Source organism: Narcine bancroftii, chromosome 8 (assembly GCF_036971445.1).
Source record: "Narcine bancroftii isolate sNarBan1 chromosome 8, sNarBan1.hap1, whole genome shotgun sequence".
Classification (NCBI taxonomy): domain Eukaryota; kingdom Metazoa; phylum Chordata; class Chondrichthyes; order Torpediniformes; family Narcinidae; genus Narcine; species Narcine bancroftii.
The window spans coordinates 154,467,282-154,492,158 of record NC_091476.1 but is presented as its reverse complement, the minus strand read 5'-3'; the positions used below and the strand labels follow the sequence as shown (position 1 = coordinate 154,492,158).

The 24,877-nt window shown below is 42.0% G+C and overlaps 3 protein-coding genes across 10 annotated transcripts in view; 2 read left to right on the top strand and 1 right to left on the bottom strand.

Annotated features, from left to right (window-relative positions):
- cep85 (centrosomal protein 85) overlaps window positions 1–2,954 on the top strand; it is a 62,814-nt gene extending 59,860 nt beyond the window's left edge. For all 3 annotated transcript variants that reach the window (XM_069895433.1, XM_069895434.1, XM_069895435.1), the window contains one exon: window positions 938–2,954. In XM_069895433.1, the coding sequence (XP_069751534.1) occupies window positions 938–1,101 (164 nt within the window). In that variant the 3' untranslated portion in view covers window positions 1,102–2,954. The remainder of the gene's footprint in view (window positions 1–937) is intronic.
- A 1,270-nt stretch (window positions 2,955–4,224) lies between these two features.
- sh3bgrl3 (SH3 domain binding glutamate-rich protein like 3) lies at window positions 4,225–13,474 on the top strand. Of its 2 annotated transcripts, none has more exons than XM_069895449.1 (3): window positions 4,225–4,359; window positions 10,633–10,848; window positions 12,198–13,474. In XM_069895449.1, the coding sequence occupies exons 1-3, from the start codon at window positions 4,315–4,317 to the stop codon at window positions 12,261–12,263; spliced, it is 327 nt and encodes a 108-aa protein (XP_069751550.1). In that variant the 5' UTR covers window positions 4,225–4,314; the 3' UTR covers window positions 12,264–13,474. The 2 variants fall into 2 exon arrangements, with proteins under 2 accessions (XP_069751550.1, XP_069751551.1); XM_069895450.1 differs by having other exon boundaries at window positions 4,229–4,359; window positions 10,633–10,800.
- Window positions 9,703–24,877, bottom strand: part of ubxn11 (UBX domain protein 11) — a 61,292-nt gene continuing 46,117 nt past the window's right edge. For 4 of the 5 annotated variants that reach the window (XM_069895437.1, XM_069895439.1, XM_069895436.1 and 1 more), the window contains 3 exons: window positions 23,950–24,020; window positions 22,259–22,405; window positions 19,481–20,240 (listed from right to left, as the gene is read on the bottom strand). In XM_069895437.1, the coding sequence (XP_069751538.1) occupies window positions 20,063–20,240; window positions 22,259–22,405; window positions 23,950–24,020 (396 nt within the window). In that variant the 3' untranslated portion in view covers window positions 19,481–20,062. Of the gene's footprint in view, window positions 9,978–11,576; window positions 11,639–19,480; window positions 20,241–22,258; window positions 22,406–23,949; window positions 24,021–24,877 lie in introns of those variants that run through there. The other variant, XR_011343488.1, reaches the window with a different exon arrangement.

The following is a 24,877-nucleotide window of genomic DNA, read 5'->3' as shown; positions in this document are numbered from 1 at the left end:
ATTTTCGTTCTCTTCTGTTTCTTTTGTAATGAACTTGGTTCTTACTAGTATTTATAGCCTGATGCTTGCCATAAGCAGCCTTTTTTTCTTTATCTTATATTTTTAATCATCCAGTCATCTGATTTTTTTTCATTGTTCTTTGTGGAAATATGTTTTAACTGTGTGGATTATTATTTGACAGAGGATAAGATTGGAGACAAATGTTTGGCTTTAAGAATGGTACAATATGAGAGAAACTGGTTCTGATTCATGGGGTGCCAGAGAAGGAAGGCGTTGTTCCCTTGAGGCTGGCTTCATCTGAACCATGTTTGAACCAATGCCCTGGCAAATTGCATAAACAAGATTGTAGAAATAATTTGGGGTGGGGGGGGAGTGGTGGAAGGGGAAGGAACTTTTAGCGAGATCCAAAGTTTGATTAATCAAAAAGACCCGAGAATGAGGGGGGGAAATAGAAACAGTAGGGGCAGAAATTTTAAGTGAAGGCACACAGCAGAAAGTAATTGTTTATTCTGTTACCAATTACAATACTGAATTTCGTTTTAATGGTCAGGGATTTTGGGATCCAGGTGCTGCAATGGACATTACTTATGCATGGCAACTCCTTTATGAAGTGAGTCTAGGTGTTATGACCTTGTGGACAAGATTGACAATGAATAGTGTCAACACGCAGATGGAAAAGGGTGAAGGCATTACCCTATTCTGATTGCAATATTCATAATCTAAAACACTAGAATTGAAGATTTGAAAAGGAGAAAGTTCCACTGCTTGCATTAAATACAGTGAAGGGAATGAGACTGGAGTAAGTAACACAATCAAATAAGGATTCATTGAGCTAGATGGACTAGAAGGAGTCTGTTACCGAATAATCAATGCAAATTGGACAAATTGACATTTTTCCAGTCGAGGCTTTATATTCTTGTGTTTAATTCTTTGTCAGCAATGCAGTACTCCAGTGCAGAAGAAGGAGACTGGCAAAACATTGAGCTACTGACCAAGAAACTGGGTGAAGTGCGGCAGCTGGCCAGAGACATTGACGAATTGCGAACAATGATATCCGATCGATATGCTCAGGACATGGGTGAGAACTGTATCACACAGTGAATGTATGCAGAGGGGTGGTGGGGAGAAGGTGGAGGAACCATTCTGTATCTTTGTGTTGGACAATCTGACAAAAATGCCTTCATTTAAATTAATTCAAAAATAGTTCACAAACTAGCTGTTTTGGCACTTTCTCATAAACTATAACAAATTTTCACATTACTGACACATCCTTTAATCTGCTAGACATGTAGCATTCTTCCTTGTGTCTCTGTAATGTTTGCAGTAAATATTCAGGCTACAGAAGAAAAACTGTTCATCTGCCTTATAAACACTTTTCCTTTTGATGAGCGCGACATTATTTCCAGAAACCACAAAACAGTTGAAACTTTGAAAATGTTAGACTGAAAATATGGAGAGCCAAAAATGTTGGGTCAGGTGGCACCTGTTTCCACTCAATAAACTTAATCAAGGACACAATGTTAATTAACTCCTTCCCTTTCTACACCAAAATGCATCCAGTATTGAGTTTTAAGTTTTATACAGCAAGTAAATTCTCAAACGTGGTATTTTTGTCTACTGAACTAAAACTTGTGTGCAGGACTTTGACCAGCAAAATTTAAACACAATGCTGAAAGAAGAAAGGGAATTAATTGACAAGTTGGGATAGTGTTTTCAGTTTCCACCCTCGCCTTAATGTGGAGTACTATATCTCAGTGCCTGTCAACGATGGTTCTTTACTCTGAGGGGCAGCTGGCCAGTAATGAGTCTGTGATTTTCCTGGTCCACACCACCTGGGTTGAGTTCATCTTAACATTTTTAAATTATTTTTATTGCACGCAAAGTAAATGATCTTCCCGACTGAGGAATGGACCTTGAGTATATTATCATCTGGGGAAATGATGCACCTGCAGATTCTTCATCTCCTGCAGTTTTAAACCAATCTGGTGTTAATACTCCCAGTGCAAACCAAGTGCCAATTGAGAGCCCTCAAATAAAGCTGGAACCTAACTTGTGCAGGAAAATGTTGATTGTAGTGGATTGTGATTTTTCAATGCTCTTTTTGAATCTCAAATGAAGTTTATTCTGATGAAATGTTGAATAATATTAAAACAATGCATTGCACTGATGGGGTAGTACCTCGTTGTTAATTTTGTAGTTTCAAGTTGTGTATTTGTTCTAGTTATCCGAGGAAAGGGAAGTTGAGGAAAATGATGCTTTATTTAACTTTGAATAAAATGAACTAAGGCCAGATCAAGCAGGGACTGTTTATTGAAATCTGTATTGTTGAATATTGTATGAGACCTTTATCTTTTCATCAACATTGATCATTATTTTTTCTATGTAGAGGGTATATACATTTAACTGGAGGTGCTTGTAGGTTCTTGAGTAGCACGTGAAAAATTTCCTGTCCCTCGTGGTGTTTTCAGGCTAATGCTTGCAGAGATGCTAATTTTCAGCCCATTCCTGCATTAATGCAGAGGAAACCTCTCATTTGTAAATAAATATAACTTTTTGGTTATATTTATCTAAGTGCCATTACTTCTTTGTCCAGTGATTTGTGAATGAAATCTTTGTTTGATATTTGATGCAAAATCCACTAATTCTGAACTTCTACCAGACTTTGAAATTATTTTCTTTTTCATACTGAAAAATATAAAGATGTCAGAATGTAAGGAATAATGTGTGGGACGAGAACTGAAAATTGTGCCCCGCAAACTGAGCCACAGCTCAAGATATCTCGTCTGAACACGGTTATAGTCAAATTCACACCTACGTTGCCTTGAAAAGACATCCATTTCTACTGATTTTATTACATTTTGTATGTTTTTAATACCAGAATTATTTATACATTTCAGACATGTAATTGTTTGTATTTGCAAATAAAATTTTTGACAGTTTGCTTTAACTTGGAATCTGTTGTTAGATTGCATTAAGTTTCAAAATTAGTTGAGGGAACGAGAGAATTTACTTCCAGATTGAGATTACGGTTTGCAGATCCCCGAAGAGCGGACAGAAGACCGGGGACAAGTCTTCAAAGGTTTAACGTTGTTGACAAATTTTGCTTTCCTGTCTAATTGGCTCCCAGTTGAGCACTACTTTTCACTCCTGTTTGTATTTGGAATACTTCTTGGCTTCAGCCCTCCCAATATTCATCCTCTTCCAAGTTTACAAATTGCTCTCTTGCACATCACTAAATTGGCTCCTCTTCCTATCTTTTCCTGATGGTGCTTTTATGAACTCTACTGGTGCACATTTAGTGTTGGAGTTGCTGTAAAAATTCAAGTTATTATAGTTTCTATGATGGACTTGAACAAAATGCAGATCTTGCCATCATAAACTGAGAGGGGAAATGAAAGGCTATCCAATTAGATCGGCTCCAGAAGGAGGAACTTGACTTTCATTTTAGCAAAGGTCACATTTAGTCTGTGCCATATCTGAAAGTGTTAACCTGAAAAGCTCAAGTCCTTGTGTGTTTCCAGTCGTTTGTTCTGTGACCTACGCCCATCAAGTCCATTACAAACCTGCTTCCACTGCAGAAGTCGGCGCTTAATTTGTGTAACATTTCACCAAGACAAACTATCACTGATATTGAAAAATAAAACGAATAAACTTGAAATGGTCAACCTGGACATGAATCCTTTCTGGAATGAAACCTGCAGATTGCAGTATAAACGCTGGAGGAACTGGGCAGGCCACGCAGCGTCCATCCGAGGAAAAGATCTCGAACGGACGTTTAATTCAGACACCTGTCTGCTCTTTACCTCCTTGTGGACGCTGTGAGACCGGCTGAGTTCTTCCAGCATTTCCTTTACCTTTAAATGCATCATTTAAGTGTTTCCATTTCGGGTCTTGGCAGCTGCACACGCTGGGAACTAGGAAATCGAGTTGCATTTTGAGTCGAAATGTTGCACATTTGCAGCGCTTGTGCCCCACCACCAAATTGCCTTTGTCAGAGGTGAAAGGAACGGTGGAAACCAATGGACTTATTGATCTCGTTTTCTGCTGCACGATGTCCCTCTATCGATTATTTGTCGGTGAACGGAGAAAGTTGACGCGGAGATCGGAAACTTTGCGCCGCAAGATGACTAAAGCCGACCCGACTGGCATTTTTCAGTGAAAGCCGGCCCCCTGATGCTGCTGACGCGACGGACCGGGGGCGGGCGGTGGTGCAGCTATTGGCCCTGATCGATCACATGGCGAGCTGCTTGCTTGGCCGTCCCTGTCTAGTGTCGGAGGAACAGAGGGAGAAAGGGAGCAAGCATCAGCGGCGAGATGAGCATACGAGTGTATTACACGACCGTCACCGGTTTCAGGGAGGTGAGTGCGGAGCGGCCAAGGACCGGAGCCGGAGCGGGGGTGGGTGATGGAATTGCAGAAAGTGGCCAAGTCTTGGTCGCTGTTCGGATTGGACTAACCGCACCTCCTTCCCCTTGGAGTCACGGCACAGCCAGAGTCCTCGTTAGCGCGATCCCCACTCGTCTCTTCCATCCAGACTTGCCCCACCTGATCATATCCCGTCCCTTTCTTCTCCCCTCCATAACTCGGCTGCAAGTCTTGCTCTTCCTGGGCATTTTTAAGAAAATGGTCATCTTCCACGCTGCTCTGCATCTGATCACCCACCTCCAGAAAATAATGAACGTTTCGTTCTGGCTGTGATGCTTAGATGGGGCTTTTAAACATTATTATCAATGTCGAATTTGGATGAAACTTGCAGACTCCCCAAAAGAGGACTACATTGGAACTAAGGCTAGTAAGCTGCTTGTTTAGATGTAAAACCCCACCCCAGGATTTTTTGTAAGTGGCCCGGAATCCAATTGAAAGCATTCCCGTTTAATAAGAAAATTTTAATATATATAAAAAGTGAATCCAGGTTTGGCAAAATCTTTGTGTTCCATGATGTATTTTGTTGACCCAACTGCCAATAATAAGTGGAGCAGTCAAGAATAGGTTATGTGGGGGGAAAGGGGAGAAAATGACACTGTGTATATTCAAGAGGGAAATGTTTGTGTGTATTTTGGTCAGTATGGTTCACAGTGTGAAAAATAAAATTGGTGATGTCTGGTCGAATATGCTCTCCTTTGTGTGCAAAGTAATGGTGGATTGGGGAAATTAGAGGGTGCATGTTAAACTGCAGGTTGTATTTGAATGTGCCTTTAATATTTTCTTTAAAATATAATGCTCTTTCACGCCATATCAAACAATATTGAGGAAATATTTAGGTAAACAATCAAAAGCTTGAACAAATAGGTGTGTTTTAAAGAACAGTTTTTTTTTTGGGGGGGGGGTAGAGAAGCAGAGCATATTGGGAATTCCTGAGCTTAAGGGAAAGGCGGTGCCAGTGATGAGGTGGTGAAGATCAATGTGCAGGAGATCAGAATTGAGGAAGCTTGACGACCTCAGAGGACTGTGCCCACAGGAAGATTTGTACATTTTAAACTTAAAACAGGATCTTTCAGCCCATGCCGCCCAATTACACCAAAGTGACCTGCAACCCCCGGTAGATTTTGAAGGGTGGGAGGAAACTGGAGCTCCTCAAGGAATCCACGCAGACACAAAAAAATGTACAAATTCCTTGCGGACAGCATGGGATTTGAACCCCAGTTGCTAGCTTTGTAACAGCGTTTCACAAACTGCTACACTAACTATGCCTTGTGTAAATAAGACTTAAGATCAAGGAAGGATGAGAATATTTTTTTTTCAGTTTATACAAATCTTTATTACTAAATCTAAAGCTGATTTCAACCTACAATATGCAAGCCTTTCCCAATTATACTTATCAACTCCTGGACTGGTCCCAACTGCTGAAGCGAGGCAACGACTGCACACTTGTAGTAAATTGTCTGGGCGCCGGTAGCAGCTTCTCTACCTCCCCCGACCAGGACGTTGTGGAGTCTAGAAATTCTTCTTCTTGCTGAGAGATGTTGCCACCTCTCGGAGAATCTCCCGGAAGGATGAGAATTTGATGTACTGTGATCTTGAGTCAGTGTGCGCATGACTAGTGTTGGGCATTATCAGTAGCCCAATAATTACACAGACAGAAGACTGAGCGGAACGATAGGCTTTATTGAGCAAGAAACTGCTGGCCCGGACCTAGGCTAGGAAAATGAGCGGAAGGAGAGGGGACTCGACCTTTATGGCCAGGGGTCACATGGGAAGGATCAAGGGAAGAGCTAAGGTAGGGAGGCCCTGGAGGGCGGGCCAGCCAGTACAAACCGTCATATCACCGCAACTTGTAATTGCAGTTTCAATTCCAGAGTATCTTGGGTTTGGAAATATTTTAAAATAAAGCTTAAAGTTGTGAAAAAAAAATCTAAAATGAGGACATGTAAAAAACCTACAAAATGTATGGAGTGTTATGATGTGACCAGTGGGAAGGGTTGTAAAGTTTGATGGTTTATGTATAAGTGATTAACATTGTGGAACATTAATAGTCATTGATGGTGTTCTTGTGGAAAGAACTAGGGAGTGTTATGGAAAGTAGTCAGTATGAAAAGGTAAACAGGGAATTTGGAAGAAATCTATTCGTTCAGTGTGAATATCAGACTTATTTGCACAATATTAAAGCAATTAATGTATATGCCATTGGGAGCAGTTTTGATAAATGAGGAAAACTGAGGTTGAAGGAGGTGGCTGGAGTGAAGGCCAGAAAAAACAAATGTGCTGTGCCTTCATTGCAATCCAATGCAGAGTAAGTGACCTGACATTTCAATCCATGTCAATTTGAATATGAAGTATCAACACGTGAGAGATGGCAGATGCTGGTATCTGGAACAAAACGCAGTCTGCTGGAGAAACTCGGCAGTTCAAACAGCATCAATGGGAGAAAAGGAATGGTCAACATTTCCATTCTAATCTCTTCATTAAGACGTATCATCATTTAGACCAGAAACATTGACCATCTTTTTAGTCCCTTTACTGCTTGACCTGCTGAGTTCCTCCAGCAGATAATGTTTTGAATGTGAATTACCTCATTTTACAATAGAAAAATTGAATTTCAATTTGTGCTCATTATACATCTGTTGCAGTTTTTTTCATGCCATGTTTATGACTTGATATTCTGTCAAAATATCACCTAGTTAAGATTTCTGAGCATTAGTGATTTAGTGCCGTCCTGAGCAATTGTAATGGGAGTCACGGTTAGCAACAGTGCTATTACAGCACCTGTGACCTGGGATTGAATCCAGCGCTGTTTGTAAAGTGTTTGTACATTCACCCCATGTGTGCATGGGTTTCCTTTGGGTGCTCCAGTTTCATTCCACCCTCAAATGTACAAGGGTTGTAGGGAATTAATTGGGGTATTTGAGCTGCATGGACTTGTGGGCAGAAAGGTCCTATTACTGCGCTGGATGTCTAAATTTAAATTTAAAATTCAATCAATAAGGAGACAGAATAGAGGGCAACATTCATTAATTTTAGAAGCACATCAGAAATGTGGAAAAATCGATGCTTTATCACAGGTAAAAACCATTTAGTCCATCATCTCTGAGCCAGCTCTCTGAAAATGATCCTCCTGCTGGTCGGAATAGTTTCCTATTTAATTCCCTTTTTGGGGTTGCTATTGAATTTGCTGTTATCACTGTTTCACACTATGCTTTGTAGTTATTCTACTCAAGTGAATCATTGCAATATCTCATCTCCCCTTTAGTTCTCTTGTCAGTTATCTTTAAACCTGTGAGCTCCAGTTACTGAATGTACCACTGGGAGCAGCTTCTCTTTATCAAAAGACCTCAATAATTGTATACATTTTCATTCCTCTTTCCTACATGTTTCAGCTCATCACGTCCCCTTCAATCTTTACTTGAAGAAGACCTTAGCTTCTCTAGATGATAAATGAAACTTCAGATTTGCAAGCTTTGCCTTACTAGAGGGATGGGTTGTGCATTGGTGGCATCTTTTAACCTCTCTCCATCCTTTTATTTCCCTCTTGTTTGTCCCCTCCTCCCACCCTATGCTTCTGGCAAGCAGGATGTGTTCAACTGCAACATCAGGTCCACATGTTACAGATAGGGACTGCTTGAGCCCCTCTGATGTTTGCAATGGTTGAAGGGCTCACAGTATTCATGCCAACATTTCATCCTGATGCTGACTGCCTGTTAGGTCTGGTATCGTAACTTCAGCTACAGTCTGTCTTTGGGTGGTTGTCATATTTACCACATTCTAGAAATGTGCTTTTAATTCAGTTATTTAGACTTCAATTTTAAAAAAAAATCACACATTTAAATAAATTTAACTAGTGTTATAAAATTGTTCAACCAATGTTGAAAGTGTCCCTGGGAAATGTTTCCATTGGAGATGTGGTCTCCAGTTGACGCCTGGGGCTCAGGTTTGGCTTTGAGAGTGCTCTGGATGGCTGTTTCCTGGTCAGTTCCTGCAGTTGTAAAGAATGGGCAAAGCTGCTCTATGAGACAGAGGTTTGTTCTGTCCTAGTCTGAGCTGAGCCACTCACGACTGTTCCTGATCTCCCCAAACCTGACCTCAGTCACTATTTGTTACTGACAGTTTTGGGCATTCCTATCTGATTTCAGCTAAAAAAAAAGTTTTCTGGATGGAATTGCAGAACAGGAATAATTGGATTGTGAGAACTGAGAATTCCAACCTATTGGGCTTTTAATCAATTTACAAAAAGTTATCTTAATTAGGAGAAAATGTGAAGTTTTTGGATTGTCATTAAAAATAGCTAAATCTCTCTTTGATTAGTTGTTTTCAAGGCATCAGTAAAAATTTTACCCTTCTCCCTTCCAGCTCTCAAACTAACAGTTTGATTAGCAATGGTGTTATTTTAACACTTTGTGGATCTTGTATCTTTAGCCCCTTTCAATCCATGTCAATTTGAATATGAAGTATCAACACGTGAGAGATGGCAGATGCTGGTATCTGGAACAAAACGCAGTCTGCTGGAGAAACTCGGCAGTTCAAACAGCATCAATGGGAGAAATCCCAGTAAATCGGCCGTTCAGTGTCCCGGGATAGGAATGGGGGTTTGGCCTTTCACACTAGACTGTTCCTAACTGGGACACTGAACGCTTTCACACTTGCAAGGGTTTATCCATGGCGTTTGGTCGTTCTACCTTTAATAGGAAGTACCTGCAATGAAATTGCCCATTTTGCACTTGCCTGATCTCAACGCCGGTGTCTGCAGATGCTGAGGATTGTACTAGGGGTCAAGGCCGGCAATCCCCGGTGTGAGATAATGTCATCTGACTCTGGTGTTGAGCAGATTTTGTGTTCACCCTTGCCACTTTAAAGGCCGACTGGCATTCGATTCCTGGGATCACTGGCAAATGTTATGACATTTTAAGATGGATGGTTTCCACTCTAATGCTGCTGCAGAAAGCTACATCCCTGCCTTTAATAACTATAGACGATGATATGAGCACATTTATGGCTGGAGTCCACAATGCAGAAATAGGTCTTCAACATGTAGGAATCTAATGTAGTCTGAGTAAATTGTGCTTGCTGTGATATTTCAAATGCTTTAAACATTGATGCCTGATTGAATTTTCGATTATCTAGACTCATTGGCCTTGTAACTCTGAATGTTTTATTAAGATAATAATCAACTCACTTTGTTTAAAGGCATGATGTTAAACTTTGCATAAAGTGGAAATAATTCCCCTTTATCTCCTGTTTGATGCAAGATTGTGGTCTTGCAGATTCTCTAGCTTTCTTAATTTCCACTGAAATAAAATGTGTTGGAAATGATCAGTGGGGCTTATCTCTGTAAATGGGCTTGCGTACAGTGGGATATGATCAGGCCATTTTTGTGGTCAGTACATATATCACCCAAATCATTCTCTCAAGCAGAATCCAATGAGATTTAAGGCAGGCATTTTACTTTGTGTTCTGCCCAGGGTTCACTCCGGGTTTGGTTCCTGTGCCCTACATGTGAAGTTGCGACATCTTGACATAACTCTCTTCGAGATTTGTGCAGAATCCTTTCAGAGAAAAGATGGAAACCATTGAGGACAACAGAACACTAAGCAGCAGATTCTGGGAATGTGACTGGGCACAAACCGAACAAAAGTGAATTCTCTCCAGCAGTTGTGAGGCTGGGGATGTGTGGAAAAGCCTGGGTGGGAAATGGTGAGGGATCTGGTTGTGTTGAAGAGAAGGGAAAGTGATGGCGGGCTTGAAAATGGGAAAGGATGGAGATGGGCGTGGTGGGGCTTGGCTTTTGTTTGGAATGGGATACGGTACGGTTAGCGCAATGTTGTTACAACACCAATGACCAAGGATCAAAACCAACGCTATTTGTCAGGAGTTTGCATGTTCCCCCTCTGTGGGTTTCAAAAGCGTGCGGGGGTTTGTAGGTCAATTAGGTGTCATGGCTTGTGGGCTGAAAGGGCCTGTTACTGTGCTGATGTCTAAATTTACATTTAAAGTGATAGGATCTTGTGGAGGGTCTGAAAAAAATAAATTTGTGTGGAGAGAGTGGAAAAGTGATGGGGGACAGGACAGGAGTTGGAGGCTCAGATGAGAAATCACCATCAGAATTACAGAAGTGAAGCTTTACAAGGCATTTCAGGTGCTTACAGGAGAAAGCAATTGGGCAACTGATACTTTGCTTCCACTTTGTTCACTCTCTTTCAGGTGAAATCCCAGCAGTCCGAGGTGACGCGCGTCATGGATAGTAAAGGCATCAAGTACGAACTGATTGACATTGCGCAGAGTAATGCGTCGAAAGAAGAGATGAGGAGCAAATCAGGAAACCCCAATGCACTGCCTCCTCAGATCTTCAATGGTGACCAACACTGTGGGGTAAGGCTGAGGTCTAGTGGGTGCTTCAATGGTGACCAACACTGTGGGGTAAGGCTGAGGTCTAGTGGGTGCTCTGCCCCCAGCAGTAATCACCCTCCCCAAAACCATGACACTTTTCTTCCTCTGGGGAGGAAGTTAGTCGATTCTTTGGGTAAAGCAAAGCTGAACAAATCTCACTGGATGGAAATGCTGGAAAACAGCACTATTTGTGGAAGGAGACTGGTTTAATGTTTTAAATCTCACTGGGTCTCTGCCATGACTTCTAATTCTCCCGGGATGTTTTGAGGTGGGGATGTTTGTGTGGGGTGGCTATGGGATGGAGGGCAGCAGTGATTGGGGTGTTTGTGTGGAGTGTAGGACCAAGCAGGGAGTTTGGTGTGGAGTCGGGTAGGTTTATGTGGGCAGCAAGGAGTCAGGGATGTGTGTGTGTTGGGAGGGTTGATGTATACTGTGGGGAGTAAGGGATAGAGTTGGTATGTAGAAGGAAGAGTTGAGTGGATATGTAGATTGAGTTGGTCGTCAGCGGAGGCTGTATTGGGAAGGGGCAGGTATCTGTGAGAAGGGTGTGTATTTTGGGAGCAAGGGCAGGTCAATGTGAGAAGATGGGGTAGTAAGATTCTGTGCTGGGCAGGGCATGTCGTATTTGAATGTGCCAATGGCATCTATGCATTTCTTCGGTTTTATTGTGAAGCATTCTTCCAGTACTAATGGAAGTGCAGAGTTTGTGTTGTGCTCTGCTTTCATATAAAGTGCTGTTAGCTCAGGGTATCACTCACATCACTGCCTCTGGACTTCACTCCCAAGTCTCTGCTTTTGCCATGTTCCTCCTAGTTGGAGCCTGTGGAGAGATAATCTTTGAAAACAGCTTGTATTTATATTGTTTTTAATGAGTAAAACATCCCAAGGCACTTTACAGGTGTGCTTTCAGGCAAAACTTCAATAAAGGAGAGGAAAGAAAAATGCTGGGCCACACAGTTGCAAACGACTTTTTAGTTCTGCAGAAATGTGTTGGTGAAGTGGCAAAGCAGTGTAGGGAGTGAATTCCAGGGATTAGGGCTGAAAGCTGACCATGCAGAAGCAATCAAAATGGGGACGAGCAAGAAGACTAACAAAGAGGTGTGTGGGGAACTGATGATCGCAGGGTTCAAACTGATTCTGGAGAATTATCTGAAGAGAATGGAAGTGTTGCTGAGGTTGAAGCTGAGCTGCATTGCTTTGTGTGGGGAGTGTGTAAGGAAACAATCCAGAAAAGTTTGTAACACAAGGTTGGAAATTTAAGAGGGGGGCGAGAGGGAAGCAGACCTAAGAATGTCTGAAGTGGTGACCCAGACCCAACATGAGATGGATGGATAGTGCAATGGAAGCACAATTAATCAGTGGACTCTTGTTTCTTCCAGGGTTTCGAGGATTTTGTGGAGGCTGTGGAAACGAGTGATGTGCGGAAGTTCCTGAAGCTCGACTAAGTTCCCTCTGGGCCATGTTGATGCAAGGCAGAGTGCAGAGCAGATCCTGATGCCACATACCCTGCGTGCAATCCTTATCATACAACTGTATTAGAAACACCTAGAAACAGTAATGGCGTCTGTTTGCCAGCCTTCACTCCTTTATTGGAATCTTATTGCCAATTCTTCCATTCTATTGTCATTCTTCTACTAGCTATTAATGAGTTAAGCCTAATTAGGCTAGGATGCAAAATCAAAGAGGGAGGTATGAGTGACCCATAGCTTTGGGGAAAGAAGATGAAGAGGGGCATTTGGAATACCACTGGATGAGACCAATTTAGAAATTCTACTCCCACCAGGTATTTGGGACAGGAGGGTGAATAAGTAGAAAGGGTAGACGGGCTGGGTCCTGAGCTGTTGGCATTGGGGAATGGGAGGCAAATCTTGGATGAGACTGGGGAACAGAAAAAGGTCCTTGGATAGAAGGGAGATTGAGTAGGGAAGGTGGAGGAGTAGCTGGCTGAGCTCGGGGTGAGGGGGAGAGAGTTAACATTAACCTTTTAAGTGGGGGGGCTGGTGAAGAGAGAACTGCCTCAAATGTCATTAGTATCTGCTAGAGCCTTGGATGTTAATGCCAACTATGACACCCAAAACCCTTCCTGTGCTGTTCAATTTAAAGGAACCAGTGGGATTTGGAGAGCTGGGTTTTATTCACTCTGCCTTTGAGGTTCCCATTACATCTCCAGGGGTGACCCACTAATTTCTCATTGGCCATCTCTGGGTATGTCATTGAGATGACCTTTGCTCTGGTGTGTTTATTAGCCCCTTCAATTTTCAAAATGCTGCCTTTCATGGGGTCTGGCAGTCTGGACCATCCTGGGTGAAGGTGTTCCTTTTGTATAATGTCATCCCACCCCATCTTTCAGACCTACAATCTTCCAACATTCCATGGTTGAGAGTATGACCTGCAGCAGCCTCCTGTCAAGAGTCTGACTGGTTTTTTAAATGAGATTGTGATTATCACAGGAGGATGTGCAGCAAAGATCAGCAAAGGCTTCAGTCTTGCATGGCTTGTGCGCTCACACTAACTTTTTTCTTTTTCTTTCCGTTTTCTTTTTCCCTTCTTTGCAGCTATCTCTCCTTTTGCTATCCCAACCTAGATTAAGTAGGATTTCTGCCAAAATATTAAATAATGTCTTCCAGGAAGATATAAAATGTTTTGAACTCTCCAACCCTGACTCTCTCTGCTTTCTTGTGTCATTCCTGTATTTATTTATTAAAAAGAACAGGGTGCTGCTCGGTAGGTTTCAGCTGTGGTGATGGGAGCGCACAGAAGGGCCCAATGGTTCCATAGCTGTTTTACTCCTATGTGTTGATAGCATGGAGGACGCATCATCGATCAGAGGGGAAGGATTGAGTGAGCCACAGAACTTGACTTTGGGGGTTGGGGGAATCTAATTTAGAGGCACCATTTCCTGTTTGTGACCCGGTGGTTGGAAGGGGAGGGGTCTCAATGTACAGGGAGCAAAGAGATGGGATCTGACTTGCTCCTGAATGTGTGGTTTGTTGCCATAGATAGGGGTTGAAGTAGGACATCACTGGGAGCAGAGGTGTGCTGGATTCAGGACAGGAAATTGATAGCTTGGTGTTTAAGCTTCTTTTTTGGGGCAGGGCCTTTTTTCTTTGCAAACATTACTTCATTCAAATTCGAACCAGATAGTTGATACTTCTTCTTAGTTTAGCCATTCAATGTAAATGTAGAAAAATACCTTGTGTAATAACTGACTGGATTCATGGGAGCAACTCAAATATTGACCAACACAATTCATAACCTAAAGCAAATCTCTCTGTGTATCTATAACAAACATTAACCTCTAGTGAATATGGTAACAGGAAACCTGGGAGGCACTTGAGACCAACAGCTCCCATTCCCAGCAACCTTTATCCCAGTGCAGGCCATGCATGTATGGGTAGGCTTAATGAGTATTTTGCAGCCTGTCCAGTGTTGTCTGGCACAAAAGAGCAGAAATAAGAGAAGCCAGGAGTGTACGTCCCTCGGGTCTTTTGTTTCGTAATTGATGTTACTCATTGGCTGTAAATCAGCTGTGGTGAAGGAGCATGTGTTTGTCAAGCTGCAATCCGGTAACTAGGAACAGAAGCTAACAAATTATGTGATTTGCACTCGGTATCTGTTGGGTCAATGATGGGGATTCACTTTAAACAACAATCTGCAGGGCAAACACGGGATCAAACAGCAACGGTGGGAGAAAAATTATGGTAGATGTTTCAAGGCTGAAGCTTTAAATAATGGGGTTCGTTGGTCATTGAACTAATGTGGATTCTACCATGTTGGAAATTCTTTCCTGTTGATGTTATTAATGCTCATTATAAATCAGACTGATAGGAGAATGGTAGGTTAGATTCCACAAGCTCTTGAATAAAAACAAACTTCAGGGGAGCTGCAGCAGAGATAGATCTGCCTTGACTCTTCACAGAAACTGCCTTGTGTACTTACTGAATGTTCCCAGCATTTTCTGGTTTTATTTCAAATTTATAGTATCTGCAGGTTTTCTTTATTTCACAAGTTCTTGAGTTTTAATTGGCCTCTGGTCAAGAGACAGAAGTCTCTCCGTGGTGCCCATCAAATTCCCTCTGACTGAGCTTGGAGAGTAATCAGTGCTCTAAGTGATTCCAGTAGGTTATCAGTGGTCCTGGAAATGGACAATCCAATCTGTAAACCCTTGCTCCCATTTTCAGAGGTTGCTTTAACCTAGCTGGTCCAGAGACAAAATGACCACTTGACAAGGTGATCATGGCTTAAGAATCCATCTCCTTCATGTATATATCAGATGATTTGACCTCCACAACCTCCTGTGCTGTAGAATTCCACAAGTTCACAAAAGAGATCTATCCTTATCACAGAGCTTAATGTCTTACTTAATATCCTGAGACTATGACACCCCATCCTACCCACAATTGGCCAGGGAAACAATCTCCCTGGATCCAACTTATTGGGGCCATCTCAGAAGTCTATCTTTTATCGAAATCACTTCTCACTCTAGTGAATACAGGTCCAAATGATTGCTCCTCAGACAGCACTCCTGCCATGTAAGTAATCATTCTGGTGAATCTTTGAAGGCAAGTATTTTGGGGAAGGAGATGGAAATTTCCCACAGACATACATGTGTAGCTTCACCTGTATGCTTGTTTAAGTGGGGGGGAGAGGGGGCACAAAGACATCCAGATAATTTTGTACATAATTTTCCAATCTCACTTTTAAATAATACTGAGCTTTTTTTGTTTTTAAACTAAAATGGATAATATCTAATTTATTCATGTAATATACTGCATTTGCTGTATATTTGCCACTCAACTAACTTGTATTTTCCCTCACTGCCACATATTTGGAGGTTGATGGCAAACTTAGAAATATATTTGCTTCCCTCTCCAAAGCACTGATCTGTGTGTTTGGAGGGTGGATTCCACCTGCAACACCAAAAATTATCCATTTATTTCTCCTGTTTCCTGTATGTCAGCCTCCAGCTACACCCACCTGTGCCCCAACTATTGAACAATTCCAGATGGGAAGGAAGCCATTTAATTAGGCCCAGTCATGCTGCTTGACTCCATTCACCTGACATAATACCCACAGCCAACAAATATCAATTCAGCACCTACAGCCATTTGAGGAGAGAATTCTAGATTTCACTAACTAGAGACTAAAAGTAACTGACATTCAATGCCCAAAAAGAAATATATTTTTGTTAAAATGTGGAAAGTAATAATTACCATACACTCGTGTAATAGTTGACACCCCCCCCTCAAAATTTTTGGCTGCAAACCCTTGCCTCAACCACCTGCACATTCCAAGCTCTCAACATCCTGAACGCAGGCTTGCCACCTGGTCTTGCCCATCTCCACTCTCAACGTCCCAAATGCCAAATTACCACCTGGTCCCAGCGATCCAAGCTCCTGATGCCTTGAACGATGCAGGTACTGCAGTCAAAAGTATGGCTCATGTAAAATTTGACCCAAAAAATTGGTTCCCAAAACAACTATTACATGAGCATTTATGGAATATTATGAAGGTAAATAAAAACACAATGCTGGAGAAACTCAGCAGGTCAACTGGTGTACTTTATGTAGCAAAGATATAATGTTTCAGGCTTATGGTAGGCTCAAGCCTGAAACGTTGGTTATGTATTTTTATTTTTGCTACATAAAGTACACTGTGGAACCTGCTGAGTTTCTCCAGCATTGTATTTTTACTTCAACCATGGCGTCTGCAGACTTTGTGTTTTACTTCAAGAGAAGCAGACTCGGAGGGGTGGGGAGCAGAGGTCGGAGAGTAAATTCAGAGTTGATCAGGAAGAAAAAATACTTTCCATTAAAATTTCATTTAATTACAGGAAGTCCAGAATAATACTGAGCCCATATAAAATGTTAATACCACAGTTGGAATGTGGTTTGCAGAAAGGGGGTTCACACAACATGAAAGGTAGTGAGGCTTCAGAGAGGAGCAGTGCAATACATTATAAAAAGCTGAAAAATAAAAGGAAAGAAATTTTTTTCTTTATTTTCAATAGCTCGGAAGCAAAATGACAGGCTTGTCAATAGAATACTTATTTCTAAATAGTTCTAGAGCTAAACAACACAAAAACAGGCCTTTCAGTCCAACTTGTCCATGCTTACCAAATTGTGCATCCAAACTAGTCCTATCTTCTACATTTGGTCCCATCCAAGTTTTTTTTAAATATCACAATAGTATCTGCCTCCACAGCTTCCTGTAAACTGCTCATTTCCATAGAGCTTCCACTCTCTGGGTGAAAAAGTTACTCTCAGGGACCTTTTCTCTCTTGCTTTAAGTCTATGCTCCCTAGTTTTGGACTCTGCCTCCATTTTTTTTAAAAACTGACCATACACCTGATCTATTCCCCTCATGATTTCATGTACCTATAAACTTAGAATTAGAAGCAGGAACAAGCTACACAACCCTCTGAGGTTATGTCATTCAATAAGATCAAGGCCGTTCTGATTGCGATCTCCAATTAGGATGGTAATTTCAGTCTGGCTGAAGTAAACCTACCACTGGTTATCAAAATTTTTTCCACCCATCTTAAAAAAAATTCACCGATTCTGCTACCATCTCTTTGCAGAAGAGAATTTTAAAGGCATTCGACCCTCATTTAAAAAATTACCATTTTAAGTACGTGATCCTTGTTTTTTTTTCCCATAACCCACTCGAAATTATCCCACAAGATGAAATCTCTCCACATCCACATTGTCAATACTGCTTAGTATCTGATGCATTTCATTCCAGTTGCCAGCCCACTCTCTCCTCAGAAGATAACCTAGACATTCCAAGTATTCATTCAGGCTCGCTCCCATCTTTGGATGTTATATCCACCACAGCTGCAACATTGTCTGATTAGCACGTCACCGTTCAGAAAATGTTCGGGGGTTGGGGGATTACATTGTGAGATGTTGAAAATTTTATCCCTTCATTAACCTCTTGACAGGACTTCAACTGTTTATCACCACCATGGCAACAATGGCTCCATCGTACCACAAACCCCCCCCCCCCCCCTTTGTCCCAGTAATCATTGTCCATCCTCTTGCAATTTAAAGCTAACTTGGTTTCTCTCCTTTATAATTCTAATGAAGAATATCCAACCATTAAGAAGAATCAGAACAGGACACACGTGGTAAATGGGAGAGCATTGATGAATACAGAAGAGCAGAAAGATTTAGGAGTAACGGTACATCGTTCCCTGAAGGTAGAAACTCACGTGAATAGGGTGGTGAAGAAGGCTTTTAGTATGCTGGCCTTTATCAATCATTGCATGGAATATAGGAGTTGGGAGGTGATGTTGAGACTGTATAAGACGTTGGTGCGGCCTAATTTGGAGTTCTGTGTGCAGTTCTGGTCGCCTAATTATAGGAAGGATATAAACAAAGTGGAGAGAGTGCAGAGAAGGTTTACCAGAATGTTACCTGGGTTTAAGCATCTAGAGTATAGGGAGAGATTGGACAGATTAGGTCTTTATTCTTTGGAGTGTAGAAGGTTGAGAGGGGATTTGATAGAAGTATTTAAGATTATGAAAGGGATAGACAGAGTGGATGTGGATAGACTATTTCTGTTAAGAGGAGGAAAGATTAAAACAAGAGGACATGAGTTAAGAATTAAGGGGCAGAGGTTTAGAGGTAACATGAGGGGGAACTTCTTTACTCAGAGAGTGGTAGACGTGTGGAATGAGCTTCCGGGAGAAATAGTGGCGGCGGAGTCAATTGTATTATTTAAGAAAAGGTTGGACAGGTATATGGATGAGAAGAAGATGGAGGGTTATGGGCATTGTGCAGGGAGGTGGGACTAGAGAGGGGTGTTTGGTTCGGTGCGGACTAGAAGGGCCTAATGGCCTGTTTCCGTGCTGTAAATTGTTATGTTTATATGTTTAAGGTTAATGGTTTCCACAGATGCTGTCTGACCTACTAAGTATTTCCAGCATCTGCAATTTTTCCCCTGATTTTTATGGAAAATTAAAAATTCAATGGAAAAGTAGTTATAGAAATCTGGAATGCAATGCTTAATAGAATGGTGAATACAGATCAAGCAGTGGCCTTCAAGAGAAAGGTTTGGATCTAGCGTTTAGGTTGCCAATGAACTGAACAGGAGCCTGTGTGGCTGCAGAGGCTGCGGGAGAGCTGGAGGTGGATCCACAGACAACGTGACTCTTGTTTCCTGTTCTAAGGGGCACTGGGCAATACTAATGGCGACTCTTTGCCTTACAACAGACTCAATTTTGATTAATTAAATGACAAAGGAATCTAAAAGTATTGCAGGGAGAAAGTACCATGGGACTGCTCTTTGAAGGAACAATTGATTCAATGAGTGGAAAAGCTTTCATACAAGCTGTACTGATGTGATCCTATCCCATGTGAAAGCCTACAGAGAATATACATCAGTAATTTTTAAAATGGCAGAAAATCAAACTAAAAACTGAAAAGGTCAAACATTCAGCAGGTCAGGGAGCATTCGTGGATAGAAAAACCAAATTAAACTTACAATTTGAAACACCTTCAATAGAACATGGTTCTGCAGAATGTCCCCATTGTATGTTAACTTTCTGTACTTTTCCACTGGATCTACCCCCTTTAGTGAGATCTCTGACTGAAAGCATAAAATGTTTAGTTTTTCCAGAACTTAATGGGTGAACTCCCCAGCAATTTGTCAACACTCCTTTAATCATAATTTTCTTCACTTTTATTTGAAACACTTTTACAAATTAGGAAAGTGTCCATTGTATTTGTTTTTAGTCACAGTTAACACATGGAATTTACTTCAACCTTTCTATGACATCTGCCAACTTTAAAGAAGAACTGTAGCCAGGTTGTGTGGGATTTTAGAATGAGGAATCAGGACATTCTGTCTGGAGCCAGACATCTTCCCATAAAGTTTAGCAGGTGAGGATTTTGAGCATCTCATTCTCTGCTTTCTGGCTTTGTGTATATTATCAGTGGTTAAGGGACCCTCACCTGTGACTATGCCTGATGATATCAGAGAACTACCAGGGCAGTTAATCAGGCAATTGGCTCATTCAGAAACTTAAAATTGTTATTTTTGACTGGTAAATCTCTGCTCAGCTATTCAGAGGATGGGAATGGTAAAGTAACCACAATTTACAGATGACATTCCTCTCGATCTCACACACTGGACTCAGCAGTGCCTCTCAGTGCTTGAGGGTGGACTTCCTTTACTAACTTGATATATAGAGGACTTGAATTATCCTTGGTGTGAGAGGGGGGTCTTCATTCCTTGAGCTTTATTCTTTTAAAGGTGTGACCATTTCTAGCTGCTGGTTGAGGATCTGCTGCCTTCGTGGTCGCAGGATTAGTGTGGCATTTGGTACGAGACCGTAGTCCTTCAGCGTCTTGCTCTGGTCACTGTAGATTTTCTGGGGGAAGGTGCTGATGATGTCATAATCAATCTTCTGCTTTTCCCTGCAAGATAGCAACAGCAGGAAGAATCTTAAAACCCTAGCAGTTGGGTCCAATAAGCATGTCAATTGCACTGTGGAGATGCAGATTTATTCAGATTGGATGAGTTGGGTTTGTTTTTCTTGGAGCAGAGAAAGCTGAGTGAGGTGCAGAAAATTAAGAGGGGCATAGTCAACAGAAGATCATTGATTTTTAAAATCAATCCAACCTTGACAATGTTTACTTTTTAATTTTAATAATGCAGCATGGTTGAGGACCCTTCTGGCCCATGAAACCCATATCACCCAGTTACACCCAATAAAAGCAATCAACCCCAGACATTTTGGAGGAGACCAGAGCACGTGGAGAAAACCCAAGCAGGTCATGGGACAGACTTCTTGCACACAGCACTGGATTTGAACCAGGGTCACTGGAGCTGTAATAACATTGAGCTAACTGCTTTACTATCTGTGAATTGGCACCAAGACTCTTGGGTGAAAGGAGATGGATGTCCACATGCACTTTAATGAAAACACAACAGTGAACAGATCCACCTTTATGAATGTCCTTTTGCAGCAGATAGATTGGCTCAGCCCTGCAGAATCTTTAAAATATCTTAAAAAGACATGGGAGTGGAATAAAAACCCATTCAGCCCATCAAGTCTGCCTGCCACCCCATGGCTGATCCTCTTCAACCCCATTACATGTATACTGCACGGTAACAGTCCCTTTCAGCTCACAAGCCTGTGCTGCCAATTGACGTTGAACCTACACTACATTGTGAACAGTAGGAGGAAATCAGAGCATCTGGAAGAAATCCACTGAGACACAGAGAGATGGTACAAACTCCTTACAGGCAGGACCAGATTCAAACCCAAGTCCCAATCACTGGCGATGTAAAAGTGTTACCCTAACCACTATGTTAACTATGCCACCCGTTCTGCTTTCATCTTGATTCCTTCCTGTTCAAGAAGGTATCTACCTCCACCTTAAATATTCCCAATGCTGGCCTCCACAGCAGTCTGCAGAAACAAATCCATAAATTCACCCTCTAGGTAAGTCATTCTCAACCTTTTTTCAGCTATGACGCTATTCAAAGTTTATATGACCCCCTTCCCTGTGAAGCAGTCAAATTTTGGTTACTTCCATACTTCTACCGACTACATAAAGAAAACAAAATATTAATGTTACATGAGGTGAAATGAAAACAATATGCTATGGCCCTGAGGGGGGCGGGGGGTTGTTGTGGGGCTCCTGTTGAGAATATCTGCTCTAAGTAAAGAAATTCATCCTCATCTCTATTATAAAGGGACATTTTTGTATTCTGAGGCTGTGTCCTCTGTCCCGACTCCCCCACCACATCCACTCTCAATATTCGATAAGTTTCAATGAGATCCCCTGTCATTCTTCTAAACTCCAGGATGTACAATCCCAGAGCCTTCAAATGCTCCTCATGTGAATATACCCTTTCATTCTGGGAATCATCCTTGTTAATCTCCCCTAGACCCTCTCTGATTCCAACACATCCTTGGATATGGGCGGCACAGTTAGTGTTGCAGTTAACACAATGCTGTTACAGTGCAAGAGATTGGGACCAGGGTTTAAATTCCGTGCTGACTGTTAGGAGCTGATACATTCTCCCCGTGTCTGCATGGGTTTTCCCCAGGGGCTCTGGTTTCTCCCACGGTTCAAAATATACCAGGGGTTGTAGGTCAATTGGGTGTAATTGGGTAGCACAGGCTCATGGGCTGAAATGGCCTGTAACCATGCTGTATGCCTAAATTTAAAAATGGTCACAATATTCTAAGTGTGGTCTGAATAATGTCTTATAAAGTCTCAACTTCACATCCCTGCATTTATATTCTATCCTTCTCAACATGAATGCCTTCCTTACCACTGACTCGACATGCAAGTTGACCTTGAGGGAGTCTTGCACAGGAAAGTAAGTTTGTGGGGCCTGTGAGCCATTCCTGCCAGTCTAGTGTTGATGCTTGTATTTGGACACATATGGAAGGAGAGACTGCATGCTGCTAACTTATTACCTGCTCTGGTCCATGTAAGCACGAAGATCTCCAATAGTCTCGGAGAGAAACATTTTAATGATGTACGTCTTCTCTCCATTCTCTGACTTGATCCTGAGGGTGGAGGTGTTTCTCAGTGTCGGGGAAAACTCCTCCCTTACCTCCAGCCTGAAATGACCAAAACAATTCCTTGGTGAATCTGACATGATCAAGCGAGGAACTGGGTCAAACAAAGAAAAGGTAGAGAGGCTTCACAGGCCAGGCAGAGAGAAATGATCAGTCAACATTTTGGGTTGGGGTCCTTCGTTGAAACTCAGTGAAGGGTCCCAACCTGAAACACTGATTGTTTCTCTCCATAGATGCTGCCCTTACCTGCTGAAATCCTCTTGATTTCAGCATCTGCAGTTTCTTCTGTAACCAGGAACTAGACACCAGCCCTGATTCAGTAGAGAATTGACAGGTGTCTTCAAAATTATGAAGTTTTGAAAATGCTTCTAATAGGATGAGAATCTGCAACCAGAGGAGTCAGACCCAAGGTCAATGGTACATAATGAAACATTTTTACTGAGGTGTAGAGAAAGAGAAGAGCAATGGCAAAGGCACTGAAATGTTCTTGAAAGTTGTACCACCAGAGTAGGTCATCAATTAGGAAGTGAAAAATTAAATTCTGCAGACACAAACGCTGGAGGAACTCGGCAGGAGGTAAAGATGTATCAGGTTATGCCACTGTGTAATACTTAAATATATAGTACATTAACAACTTTTAATTGGATTAGAAATAATGTTATGAAATGTGCACACTTCCTGCTGAAGATTTGCCCTTCAGCAATTGGACCTGGCATTTGTTACAATTAACCACAATATTTCCTGTTGCATGTTGTACATTTAAAAACATTATTAATATGTGTATTTCATGTTATTTAGTTCATGGACAGAAAATTGACCAAAAGACTGACTTACAAATTTCACAATTAGCAGACAATTCAACAAGGAGCATATCTTACTGAACAGGGTGAACTATGTGTGATTTTAAAGTGTCCCTGTGTTATCAGTTTGTTAAACATTCCCTGTATTTTATACAGGCATCATCCTTTGCACAGAACATGTGTTTATAAGTGCTTTGGTCCATGGACCCCCATGGTTCTGGTAATAGGGTTGAATCCAACCTTGCCTATAAGGTGCGATCCATTTGCCCCACACCAAAATAACTCTTTTGGGTGATCAAGGAGCATTGGCTCCCACAAACCTTCCCCACCACTGTGTATTTGTGGTTTCTTCCCCACCCCATCTCACTTTAACAGTGGATACCTATTTCCTATGGGTCACATGAACACCATCACTGCTCACTGCCAAGTAAGAAGCATTGTCAGTGGAACACACAGGAGCGGCTTCAACACTGGGCAGAAAAAAAAAGACGAAGGGTATCCCAATTTCATGAATTTGACTTCCAATTTGGCATTACTGTTCCACTCCATGTTTGGCATGATGGAAATCCAATCTTTTTCTCACATTACCTGCCAAACTTTGGCTTGTTGCATTACAAGATTTACGCTAAGATGGGATGCGAAAGGTTGATCAGTCCATAAATTCCAACCATGGCAATCCAGGGCTCCCCCCCCCCCCCCCCCCCCATACAGGATCTCAACTTGTTCTTTGCCTTCCTATGTGGATCAAACTGACCTTTCCCTGACCCCTTTTAGTGAGCCCTTTACCTCTCTTTCAGTGCTAGTAGGCATGGAGTTTCGATCAGCGTGATGCTTTCATCTGTTGCCTTGGGAGGAATCTTTAAGGAAAACAAAATGAGAAAAAAAAGTCTCAAATAAGAACATCGTAGACTGGAGATATATTTCATAAACATTGGTAAGCTGTTAGAGCTGCTGGGGATATCGGATAGACCAGCTTTAGCATTGCATGCTTTCACTTTCATTGGACAGATAGTTGCTCAAAAGTGGAATGGGTGAAGACTATTAAAGTCTTTCATAGTCAACAAAAAAAACAAACTGCTTGAGACACACAGTGACAGCTGCAGAGGGATAGTCGAGATTTCAGGTTGAGACCTGTGTATTCAGCCCCGATGCAGAATGGCAGCTCTGTCTCTGCCTCCACAGCTGCTGCCTGACCCACTGAGCCCCTCCAGCAGTTTGTTCAATTGCTCGTTTCCAACCTCTGTCACTCTGTCATGCACATTCCCCAGATAGAACAGCCTGGAACCCCTTGGGATAGCAGACTTGAATCCTTCCCTTCAAGCATATTTTTGCAATTTTCAGTGGGCCATCCTCAGTATAAATTAGAGGGGGGTTGGCTCATCTGGTTTGTGGCCATGGAATTCAATGCCCCTTCGAATTGTGAGTGGTCCACTTCAGTTCCCCCATCCTTCACTGTCGTTCTTTTTCTGGACCCATTGTATTTCTCACTTCCTTATCAGCCCTCTGTGCCCCCACCCCATGCTAAATGTCCTCATCTGCTGCTCCACCCTCAGTCATCAATCTGACCCTTGATCCATGCTCCACAACTTTCAGCTACCCAAGGTATTCTGCTGGCTCCGTCCTTCCAAAACTAATGAAAGAACAAACCTATGCGGAGACAAGACATATCAAAATTATGTCTTGAGGCTCATGCACAATGAATGTTGCAGTACTG